Raw genomic sequence first — 12547 nt, forward strand, 5'->3', positions numbered from 1 at the left:
GGTATTTATTAAAGGCTTTTTATACGTCAGAAAAAAGGGGGGAGGGTAAACGTTTAGTAGGATCTTTGGTTACATTTGTTGGTATAATATTTTTAACCTGAAAAAATTATATATTATTGAGGAACATCTCGTCTGTCCTTAAATGTTTCTAAAAGTAATAATTGGACTAATGAAACATATGAAGATAACGAAATGTATTCAAGATCAAAAGTCCATAAAACAATACACAACAGGAGAACAAACACGGACCTCCATAGCATCAGAGGTGGGATCTGGTGCCATGGAGGAGTGAGCATCCTCTGCTGACCAGTCACACCCGCCGTGTGCTCCTTGTCATGATTGGAAAATAACAGAAAAACCCGTAGTCATTTCAGTGTATAAATAATGGGCTATAACAATTTTGTATTTACTGACAAGATCATTGTACACTGAGAGAATTACCTAGTTGATTTAACTAGTGTGCCTAGTAAAGCGTTCGTCGTGATTAGTAATCACTCTGTGTACTAACTAAGGTAGTGAAAAGTTGAGTGATGGTCGTAAAGATACTTACATACCTAGTGAAAGTTACTTATAAATTCTTAGATTTACTAATATTATCTAGTAAATCTACCCAATACCTAGTAAAACTACTTTTAAGGTAGTGATTGTATGGACAGTAAATTTACTAGTCTTCCCAGTGACTTTCAGTAGTTATTCTTTTTCAGTGTATCGACCATAGAACTTACGAAATGATGACTTTAAACGAGACTGCTGATTCTTGTTTGCATCAACTTTTTTGTCAATAGTTTACCTTGATTTAGAAAGAGTATGTACTTGCGTACCGAATCAACTGAGATATATAAACTCCATATGCAGGTGATGAAGGTATTTTTCCTCATAAGTAAGGAAAGTTGATAATTGTAAAGTTAAAGTCATCATGTTTTTCATAGAGCTTGGTTGTTAGATTACCATTAACGTCTTTTTTCAAGTAAAATATCTAAATATGAAGCATATGTGTCAGACTGTGGTATTTTTTATCTCAAGCTCATCGGGATACATCGTATCGATAAAAGAACAGAAATTACCATTGTTAATTGACAATATTTCGTCGAAATACTAATCTCTAAATGTTGAGTTGAAGGCCACAGCAAGTTTGTCGTCTTTTCACGTACAAGATTTGGGAAAAACTCTCCTTCATATGAATACAAAAATAGGTCTGCTATCAGCAGGGCGCAATTAATATCCATGGGAATCCCAAAAGATTTTGGGAAGACCTGGTCTCCAAAAACAACATAGATATTGTCAATCAGAAACTCCAGCATCTTCTTGATGTCAACTTCAGAGTACTTGTGTGTGCAATCAGAATGTTTTTTTAACAAAATAATTTTGCAAATGACCAATGACAAGGTAAGTAAATTTACGAGTTCCATTTTTATTGGAAAAGCGATTGTCAATAATCTAAAAAAAAGCCTGGACTTTATTTTATCGTGGGGAATGGTTGTGTATAAAGTTGAAAAGTCGTGTGTTTTTTAGCTGATGATTTTGGTAAAATCTTGTGATTTCAAATTGTCCAAAAGTTCCTTGGAATATTTAAGTAATAAGTATCCACATCTGATAAGCACCACTTTTTGAATATATTGTTGCACAGTACTCTTGGAAATTCTCATTCACTGCTGTTAATATCTTAGTGAGGAGTAAAGAAAGAGGCTTGTTAGAGTACTACTTACTAGAAATTGCTATGAATCTTTGTAAGGATTTTTATGAAGTATCGAAATCCAATATATATGGTAGATCAAATTCATTTTGGTTCTTAAAGATCGTAAAAATATTCAAAACTGACATAAGATTTTGAAGAATTTCTTTTTTCAAAAGGGAACTATGAGTATAAGTTGGATAACCACTTGTAGAATAAAATCCAAGTTCTCCTAGAATACAATTTATATAATTGGCCTTACAAATAAAGACAATGTTGTGACCTGCTTTGTCAGCAGAGACTAGTAGGTACTGATAGTGTAATATTTTTCCAAAAAATAAAGAATCATCCTTTGCATAGAAAAATGTATTTTTTCGTAGATGTACCGCCAATGCATGAATATTATGAAGCTTAAATCTTTACAAAATATAATTGTTTTTCATATCTAAATACATCAAAATAATTATCATGATATATATACAATAAAAGGGGAAAATTGTTTCATCATCATTATTTACACTTATATTGTAAGTCTATGTAAACGGCTACAATTCTGTTTTTCTCTCTATACTTCTAGAACTCAGCTATACGCTACAATGAAATACAGTAAAACAGGTAGTAGAGATAGGATGGTGACGTCCCGCCCCCTGAGGCCGGAGGATCCGCTTCGCTGCATTAACTTCCTCATCTCACAGTGCTCGGCCTTGGGAGGGTTGTCCTTCTGTGAGTGGTGCACCAAAAAATCACTGGTAATGCCGGTATAGAACGTACCATTAGTACTCAGTACGGTGGCCCTATGGTGAAAAGAAATCTTAATTTAAGTCGAGGTGTAATACGTCTGAAGATGTGTATGGCATTTCATTATCTTTCATAATATAATCATTTATTGATTTCAGTGGAGAACTTAAAATAATTAGTGCGAGAAATTCAAAATTAAACTTGTGAAAAATTGAAAATCAATTCTGAAATTTAGAAAGGAAATACATGGAGATAATGAACAGTATTCAAACTCCAAAAGTCCAATTAACAATACAATCTTTAAAGTAAAGCAAACACGGACCTCAGAAACCTCTAAAAAGAGGTGGGATCAGGTGCCATGGAGGAGTGAGAGGCTAAGGTTTAATTTAAATTTGAAATGAAAGAATGTCAGGTTGCCATTCCTGATTAAACCGTTTGCTGAAGTTCAGTTTCTTAATTCACTCACACGAAGTAGAGCGTTCTGTTCTCCTGCTCTGAAGGAGGGGTCCAGTCTATGGCGACCTGTATCAACCCTTCCTTGTCCTCTTTGAGAACGCCAATAGCAACCCCCTGAAACACAATGAAAACCATTTAACACTAATTGCTTGAGAAGAAGATTTATAAAGATTTTTCCTATATTTCCTATGTAAAACTTTGATCGGCCATTTTGGCCCCACCCAACCTCCGGGGGTCATGATTTGAACAAACTTGAATCTACACTACCTGAGGATGGTTGTCCTTTTTGATTCCACATGAGTTATAAATATATCTTTCCTTTTCAGTAACTCTGTTCAACATTTTAGGGGCCCAGTGGTTCTTGAGAAAAAGATTTTTAAAGATTTTTCCTGTATACTCCTATGTAAAACTTTGGTTGGCCATTTTGGCCCCACCCTACCCCCGGGGGTCATGATTAGAAAAACTTGAATCTGCACTACCTACAGATACAAATAGGATGCTTCCACATGAGTTTCATCTTTCCTGGCCCAGTTGTTCTTGAGAAGAAGATTTTAAAAGATTTTTCCTATATATTCCTATGTAAAACTTTGATCGGCCATTGTGGCCCCACCCTACCCACGGGGGTTATGATTTGAACAAACTAGAATCTACACTACCTGAGGATGCTTCAACATGCGTTTCATCTTTCCTAGCCCAGTGGTTCTTGAGAAGAAGATTTTTTAAAAGTGACCTTAATTTTTCACTACTAGTATTTCCTAATTATCTCCCCTTGGAAGAGGGCATGACCCTTCATTTGAACAAACTTGAATCCCCGTTAATTATGTTTTGATGTTTAATATGAAAATTTAAAAGTTTTTACCCAAGGATACTTTGTAGCAAGTTTGGTTGAAATTGGCCCAGTGGTTCTTGAGAAGAAGATGAAAATGTGAAAAGTTTACGACGCCGACGACGACGCCAACGACGACAGACGACGGACAAATTTTGATCAGAAAAGCTCACTTGAGCCTTCGGCTCAGATGAGTTAAAAAGGAGTATAAGATTTGCATGTATTTAAAAATACAAGATTTTTCCAAGAATCACTACATAATGTAGAACAATACGTTAATTGTGTTTTGATGTTTAATATGAAAATTTAAAAGTTTAGAGATTGTAATCAGTATTAATGGGAACAAGATATATATGAGAAACACTATGCGCCCGGTGGCAACAAAGTTCCAAAAGGCTATTTTTAGCATATAGGTCACAGTCAAGGTCACAAGGTCATTGACCATCGAGTTATTTGAAAGAACTAAATTAGTGGAGAAGGCATACCAAATATGAGGTCTTTATCTTCTATGGTTCAAAAGTTATAGCTAAGGTTCGAAAAAGCAATTTTTACATACAGGTCACAGTCAAGGTCACAAGGTCATTGACTTTGGTGTCATTTGAAAAAACTAAATTAGTGAAGTATGCATACCTGTATGAAGTTTCTATCTCTCGTAGTTCAAAAGTTATGGCGAAGGTTAAAGGTTGCAACAGACAGATAAACAAACAGACAAACAGATAAAACAAACAAACAGACACACAGGACAAAAACAATATGCATCCCGATCTATCGATCCGGGCGCATAAAAAGACGTATTGTCACTCACATTAGCTAGTGAGTTGGAACATTTGACGGTGTGTAGGAAGGGTGATATCTGTCCCTGTTGGAATATCCCTATCGCTCTCTGGTGATCCGTATCCTTACAGTCCGCTATCCTGGCCTGTAATAGAGCTCCTCGGAGAGGATAGTCAGATTGGAAAAACTTCTTGGTAAATACCTTAACTGAAAATAATGCATAATTTTACATTCGAAACATCTGTAAAAGTTGCAATTCACAAGTGAGATGAAAAAAGATATCTTTATGTATTATTTTTAAATGTTGTATACATGTACTCCTTAATTGTCATCACTGTCACGCTCACTTAATTCAAAATTTATTTCCCTTTCTCCTCTGCTCTTTATCCCCATTTCCTGGAATCTCACCTTATCCTTATTTCTTACTATGCCGATGCATAGACCTGTACACTCTCCATAATTTTTGGATTCAGCTTCCCAAATTTTTGCGACATTTTCCAAAAATTCTCGAACCCGTAATTTAATTATGAAGTTTGAAAGTACTTTAAAACAAAAGTAATGAATGGGCCAATCTTACCATTTATAACTGAATTTGTATCATACTCTGTAGGGTTAAACTCGATATCAAAAGGTTCCTGAGATTCCAGCATCTGGGCATTCGTAGCATCCTCTCCTAGTGACTCCGGGAACATGTCCTTACATTCTCTAGAGTTTAGGTAGAACGGGTACTCATCCACGGGCCTCAGGAGGTGGACAGGGCGGGTCGTTAGGGTGAGAGACAAAAGACTGCATAGCAACCAGGACTCCATCTCATAAAGAAGAACTATAGGTTAAACATTAAAAATGGAAACATATCTGCTTATTTTTGCTTATTTTTCTTCTAAATTAAAAGAATTAGAAGGACTTTGAAAATGTTCCTTGTGCTTGACCAGATACGTAGAGTCTCAGCTGGCAAGGCACCAGAAGCATGCATACCAAAAGAATACAATCGTTTCTACATCTTAAAGAATCAGTGGCTGTAAACAATTACATACATTACATATTGTGGACGAAAAAATTCTTACCTTCCTGTCGTAATTCTGCTCCCTCTACATGTAAACACAGTAACAGCGTAAGAGATGAAGTCGTACACGCCTGGGAGGGTTGTAGTCAGACGTCGTTTGAAGTCTGTCTCCCTTATGAACTCTGACATCATTCATCAGATAAACCCAGCCTCGGGAAAATTCACGGGGACCTTGACAGATTCTCCCTCTCAAAGTAAACCACACATGTACTCTCAATCCCTTCATCTGTCGTAAATGTCAGCTTAATTATAAATTCATTGTTGAAGTAACCCTCATTGCGTAATCATTATTGTTACTGTAGTAATTCTTGCTAATTTTGTGCATATTTTCATATGTTTTTTTTTCTTGCGAGTTGATATAAGTAACCTCAAGCACCGAATAAAATACTTCAAATTATAAGTTTAGCTGAAGGATATTTACAACAGCCAGATCTTTTGAAGGCAAAATTGTGCTATAGTTCAAAAACTTGTCATCCAGGGGTCATGGCCAAGAAGGTGATGGTGTTTAAAGCACTTCCGTTCTATAAATATGATGCGAACACGGCTTTGTTCTACAAATTTCCGCAAGAAATGAAAGTCTATTGAATATATTAGAAATGATTATAATCAGACTGATCTATATAGGTTGAGAAAATGGCATTTTTATTTTTAGAGAAAGTGACACCAATTTACATATAGTAAAGAAACTTTTAAGTCTCAATTATGTGAAAAACTAATTAAGTTATCCGAAAAGTGCATTGATCAAAACTATTAATAATTTCAATTTTATATAAAAGTGAACTTTTCAGTCTAGGTGTTAGACCAGCTAAATTTCATGAAATTCAAGTGTGTTCCTTCTGCAATTAATATTCGACCGTGTTTCTACAGTAAAATTCCACATGTGACATGTGGTCATTACCTTTTAGGAATATGTATTCTTCAAAAAATCTTCCAATAGAAGCTGATAATTTGCAGGTCATTTCTCGAATCCAACCAATTTTTTTCTTTTTCAACAATGTTGAAAAACTAAATATAAATATTCTGACTTTTTAGCATTCCAAATAACTCTTGAAAATGTGCAAACAGTTAGTTTACAGATATACATAGAAAAATCAATTCAGAGGAAAAAATGTTTCAAATTTAATTATATTATTTACACACTGAATTGCGTACATATTATTTTCCTGTTTTCCCGATCATGACGAGGAGCACAAGGTTGGTGTGACTGGTTGACAGGGGATGCACCTGTCCCCATAGCACCTGATCCCATTTCTTAGATCCGTTTATGCTTTGCTTCTGATTTGTATTGTTTGAATAGACTAATGAGCTTGAATACTGTTTGTTGTTTCTTCATATTTCATTCAACCTATGTCCCAGAGGTAGGAAAGTGATCACAAACAGAACAAGGTTCACACAAATTTTTTTCTTATATCCTTTTCACAAGCTTCTCACAATTTAGCTAGTCAAAGGTGCATGTATGCATTAGCAAATTGTGTATATTATTGCATAGACCACTCTGTTATGAATACGTCTTGGTGTTTGCCATGTCCGTCTTCATCCATTTGTCCTTCCATCAAACTATGCGATTTGCTCAGTTTTAAAAAAAAATTATCTAACTCTTAATTTCGAAGAATTTTTTATCACACTTCATTTGCGAAAAAACATTGATCAGAACTGTTCAACCGCATCAGCAATATTCACCTTGGTCTTTCCGTTGACCTTGGTAGACTTATCTTCATTAATTAGGCCCAGTTTTAAAGAATAAAATATATGGAGATAATGAACAGTATATTCAAGTTCAAAATTCAAACACAAATCAGGAGCAGAGAAAACAAGGACCCCTAAAACATCGTAAGTGATATCAGATGCCATGGAGGAGTGAGTATCCCCTGCCGACCTGTCATACTCGTCGTGTGCACCTTGTAAGTATTGGGAACGACGGGAAAATCCGTCTACAATAGACTAACAATAGCATGGAAAACGTTAGTAAGCGATTGTTAATGACAGATTGTATTTACTTGCGTATCGAATTAACTGAGAGATATAAACTCCGTGTGCAGATGATGAAGGTATATTGCTTCATAAGTAAGAAAAGTTGATGATTGAAAAGTCATCACATTTATCATAGAGCTTGGTTATTAGATTATCATTAAGTCATTAATAAGATATCCAAAAGTGAAACAGAAGTGTCAGACTCTATGATATCTTTTTATGTAAAGCTCACTAGTATTCATCGTTCGGAATGAATATCACGAATTGATAATACATCGTCGCTATACTAGTACCGAAATGTTGAGTTAAAGGCCACAATAAGTGTTTTCCTTCTTTCATGTATTGGATTTTGAACAATTTCTTGCTTCATATTAATACAAAAATAGGTTTGGTATTAAAGGGGTGCAATTGTTACCCTTAAGTTCCGATAGATTGTTGGGAATACCAGATCTCCAAATACCATCAACATGTATCAATCAAAATCTTAAGCATCTTTTTATATCAACTTCATGATACTCCTGTGTGCAATCAGAATATTTTAGTAAAATGACTTTGTAAATAACCAGTGACAAGGTGTGTAAATTAACGAGTTCCATTTTTATTGAAAAAAGCAGCTGTCAAAAAGCATGGATGAAACATATGGAGACTATTCAAGATCAAAACTCTACAAAAACAATTCAAAATAGGGGCAGAGCAAACACGGACCTCCATAACATCAGAGGTGGGATCAGGTGCCATAGAGGTGTGAAAATCCCCTGCTGACCAGTCACATCCGCTTTGTGCTCCTTGTCATGATCGGGAAATAACAGAAAAATCGGTTTCAATTCAGTGTATAGTGAGTATGAAAAACGTAAATCAGCATTTTACTCAACGATAAATTGTATCTGGTGACAAGTTTAAGGTTATTGTAAACTTTACATTGGGAAAAGTGGTATAAAGTGTAGAAAATTGCACGTTTAAATTTTATAGATTTTGGTAAAATTTTGTAATTTCAAATTTCTCTGACAGTTCCTTGGAGTTTTTAAGTATCCACAGCTGATTTACACTACTTCTCAATATATATTGTTGCAGAACTTAATATCTAAGTTAGGAGTAAAGAAAGAGGCTTGTTAGAACCTTTTCTAGAACCCGCTTTGTAATTTTTTTGTTTGTAAGGACTTTTATTCTTATGAACTTTCGGATGCCAATAGAGAAATTTTAATTCGAAATCATTTTGATTTTTTTAAATGTAAAAAAATATATTAAAAAGAGATCTATTATGAGTTTGAATAATTTCTTCCTTAGGAGGGTAGTTGGTTAGTTGGATTACCACTTGAATTAAATCCCAGTTTCACAATTGAAATGATGAGCATTACAAAGACAATATTGTTATCAGCTTCGGTACTTGACATGACCAGTACATACTGGTCGTGTAATATAATTCTTTTTTCACATTTGAATTATTGAACACAGGATAGATGATTTTTATCTTGTCCCTAAATTTCTTAATGCGAGATTTTAACAGACATCTAATAAAAATTATTTATCATAATTTTTTTATGATATTTACACAAGAAATGCAAAAGTGCATACTGTTAAAAATAAATACAAAGTGATGTTTTTCTCATTCAAAGTATTTATAGCACTGCTAAATTTGAAATGTTATTTTTCCTTGTAGACTGAACACTGAAGTATTTAGAAATGAACTTTTATAAATTCTTTTATCATATTCTGACAATTATAACAAATTTATTCTGAATTTCCAGACAGAGAAAATAGCCTCCGTTTTAACTTAAAATTCACACTTTTAAAATAATATCTTTAAAAAAACCTTTATTAAAATACATTTGATTTTCCTAATTTTTAAAACAAATTCAGTAAAATTTTTACACCTTAATATAAAAAAGCTCTTTTACATGATAAATACTAAATGCCGGAAAAATTACACTACGTGAGTACAGAAAAGTCAAATTTATTTTAAAGACTTCTGATAGCAGGATTCAGTCTCCTTTAGAGTAGGAAAAAAATTACAAAAGCCTTTCAAAGATAGCATAGAAAAGTCCCTTTTAAATCCTTTCCTCAAGAATATCCGCTTTCAAATGCATATAATTATGTGTCCACTTTTTAGATTAAGTAAAGTTTGTTAAAATCATGGTTCTTTTGATTGGATGAGGTTTGTTAAACTTTAAAAAGAATGTGGGAAAGATCTTTCTAGAATCAAAGCTTTGGCGATTCTGAATATTCATTAAATTGAAGAAGATATCACTATTACAAAAGAAATGTATAACAAATTATTAAATGAGTAATATATTTTTCCTCGATACAGTGTAACATGCAGTCATTAAAACCATTCAAAGGTTAACAAGCGTTTACCGGGGCTTATAAACAAACTCTTAAGTCAAATGATTTTTCTTTTGTTTCCATTTAAACTGTTTACATGCATTCCAACGTCACGTATAATCCTAAAAGAGAATTATGCATAAGAAAAACCCGGCACTTGGACATTAATTATGCACTTTCCCGACAGGTGGTAGGTTGTCAAAGGCCAGAACAATGGACGACGACAGCAAGAAACAAACAAACAGCCAGAGAACAATTGGACAGAACTAAGGGGTAAATAACTCCCGTGGTGGTGAGTCGTCTCTTCGTATGGCACGCCAAATTCACAAAAATGAGATAAACCTAGTTTCACAATTGATAAACTAGGTTTACCGAGTGTAAACTATAGTTTACAAACCGTAAACTATAGTTAACGATTCGTTAAGTATAGTTTTCATCTGTAAAACTATATTTAACGGTTGTTAACTATAATTTACGAATGATAATCTAAGTTTATCTGTCTGTAATAAGCGTTAACAATAGATTTTGTTGATAAACATAGATTCACATTTGTAAACTATAGTTTACAATCGTAAACTATAGTTAAGAGTTGTTAATCATAGATTCACAAATCGTGAAACTATATTTATCAGATCGTTAACTATAGTTAACGGTTTGTAAACTGTAGTTTACAAATCGTGAAACTGTATTTATCAGATAATCTATGTTTTGCAATCGCATATGATTGTTTTCAGTGTTAAGTATAGTTTACGGTTGTGAAACATAGATTATCGCGTTAACTATAGTTTACAGATGTAAAATATAGATTAACCACTTCTGTGCCACAGGGCCGATTTTGGGCCGATCACACAGTTGCGTAGAGTGCCACGGGGCCGATTTTGGGCCGATTTTATTGAAATGAATTGTGACTATGTATTTCTTTTATTTCTAATCAACGTAAACAATTATTCAACTTTTGCATCTTTTTATTGCATAACATAAAAGGTTTTATGGCTTATTTGTAGAATATCATGAAAATTTCAGGCAAATATATGGAGAAACAAAGTGAATTTCATACCAGCGATGACCCATGCATTTTTGAAATAAATGAGTTGTTACTTGTAATACCGGTATAGTTACAATTGAATATGCTCAATGAACACGATTTCATTTCAAAGGTTTATTTTCATTTACTATTATAAATTCAGGGTATTTATATTGAGGTACTACTCGTCCATTTAGCAGCAACGGATAGAATCAACGTCATTTTACGTAAATGACGTCATAGTAACAAGTACGTGAAAGCCAAACCTTGAGAAAAAGTTCAGAGTTAATAGATTACCAGTAACTATTTAATTGAGGCATTTAGCTTGATTGACTGATTGTTTAATTCCGTGATTATAATATGGCCAAGTTTATTTTATTATATTGCGTATGAACAAATTAAAATTTATTTCCGGTTTCGTTTTCTTTCCTGTTTTCGATGTATTTTTCGTAAGTTTCCTAAATGCAGATTTTACATGCTGCTACTCAACTAAAAGCACCTAAAAATAAAACATATTGGATATATAGATATTGAAAGGATAACCTAAGCTAATAAGTTCAAATGTTTATTTTTGCTTTAATTGTATTCGGAAATTTTAATTTTAATCAATATTTCTTTTTTTTTTTGTTCTGCATTGACTTTATTTATTACATACCGGTATAAATTTTAATATTTCATAGATTTTTGTTTAACAAGACGCACGAATTCAATGTATTACAGTGAAAGGAGTTAATATGATCACTTTCATATGACCATTTTTTTCCCCAGAATTTTAATGGAAAATAATCATGCAATTAGGCTATATTGAAATCTCTAATGAGAAAATATACATGTACGACAAATGAATGAAATTCTTTGTGTGACAATCTATTTTCGAAAAAGATGTTTTTTTAAATTTTATTTTGTTAAAAGGCTATTGATCTTTCTATTTTCATCGTGTAGGATATGTCCTAAATTTATTCCTTACACTAGAATTTGAACAGGAGTACAGATTATTTAGATTTTTGCTAGGGTAGTAAGAAATGCACCTTCCTCTGATGATGACTACACAGAATCAAGTTTACCGTATTACGCGTACAAAAATACAAAGTGTTGTCATATATTTCTCTGATTTGTCCCTTTGAATTAAAACTGCAGTAGAAAATTGCCTAAAGCGCAAAATGGGGTAGGTGGGGGGAGAGAAATGAAAAACAAGAAGCAAAAACAATAAATTAAACTTGATTATTGTGATAATTCTCACTACTGTTTTCGGCTTCAAGAAGAAAGAAAAAAAAACGGCGAGGGGAAAGCCTTCTTTGAGTTTAAAAATATAAACGAAATATATACATGTATTATATTATAGCAAATTACTATTTCTTTTTTTTTCTTTTTTTTTTTATTAAAAATGTGTGAAAATCGATCCATCCCCACCCAAACCCCAATCCGTTGAGTACATGTACGTAATGCGATTTTTTGAAATATCGACCTTTTCCTTACTTACTCGTGTGAGTTCCATTTACTTTATGGTAAATGTACATGTGTGTAGTTGTACCTTTGAAAACATTATATAGACAAATACAATTTCAGACAGAGAGAGAGTGAAAATAAAAACACAGTTACTAAAACATGCGATTAATTTTGAATTGTTTTGAATACATTATTATTTTAATGCTTTAAACTTATTGATTGACTTTCTTTTTTTAGTAATTCTAAGGTAAATTAGTA

General features: G+C 33.2%; 2 protein-coding genes across 2 annotated transcripts in view; one reads left to right on the forward strand and one right to left on the reverse strand.

The window, feature by feature from the left end:
- Positions 1–1395: 1395 nt before the first annotated feature.
- Positions 1396–5731, reverse strand: LOC134251300 (uncharacterized). The gene is made up of 5 exons (XM_062733699.1): positions 5531–5731; positions 5044–5275; positions 4498–4673; positions 2877–2980; positions 1396–2466 (listed from the first exon to the last, which is right to left on the reverse strand). Exons 2-5 carry the CDS (start codon positions 5273–5275, stop codon positions 2253–2255), a joined length of 726 nt encoding a protein of 241 aa, XP_062589683.1. The 5' UTR covers positions 5531–5731; the 3' UTR covers positions 1396–2252.
- Positions 5732–9892: 4161 nt separating this feature from the next.
- LOC134251260 (uncharacterized) overlaps positions 9893–12547 on the forward strand; it is a 7947-nt gene continuing 5292 nt past the window's right edge. The window contains exon 1 of the mRNA XM_062733640.1: positions 9893–10111. The gene's annotated coding sequence lies outside the window, so the exon portion shown is untranslated. The remainder of the gene's footprint in view (positions 10112–12547) is intronic.

The sequence above is a fragment of the Saccostrea cucullata genome, unplaced genomic scaffold, assembly GCF_032062105.1.
Source record: "Saccostrea cucullata isolate Sc308-1 unplaced genomic scaffold, CSIRO_AGI_Scuc_v1 ctg272, whole genome shotgun sequence".
Lineage (NCBI taxonomy): Eukaryota > Metazoa > Mollusca > Bivalvia > Ostreida > Ostreidae > Saccostrea > Saccostrea cuccullata.

Excerpts from the sequence above, each read along its gene's own strand:
- LOC134251300 (XM_062733699.1), bottom strand. The coding sequence starts at position 5,275 with ATGGAGTCCTGGTTGCTATGCAGTCTTTTGTCTCTCACCCTAACGACC. Across the intron at positions 4,674-5,043 it reads TACAAATTCAGTTATAAATG|TTAAGGTATTTACCAAGAAG; the intron begins GTAAGATTGGCC and ends CATTATTTTCAG. Across the intron at positions 2,467-2,876 it reads AACAGAACGCTCTACTTCGT|GGCCACCGTACTGAGTACTA; the intron begins GTGAGTGAATTA and ends TTTTCACCATAG.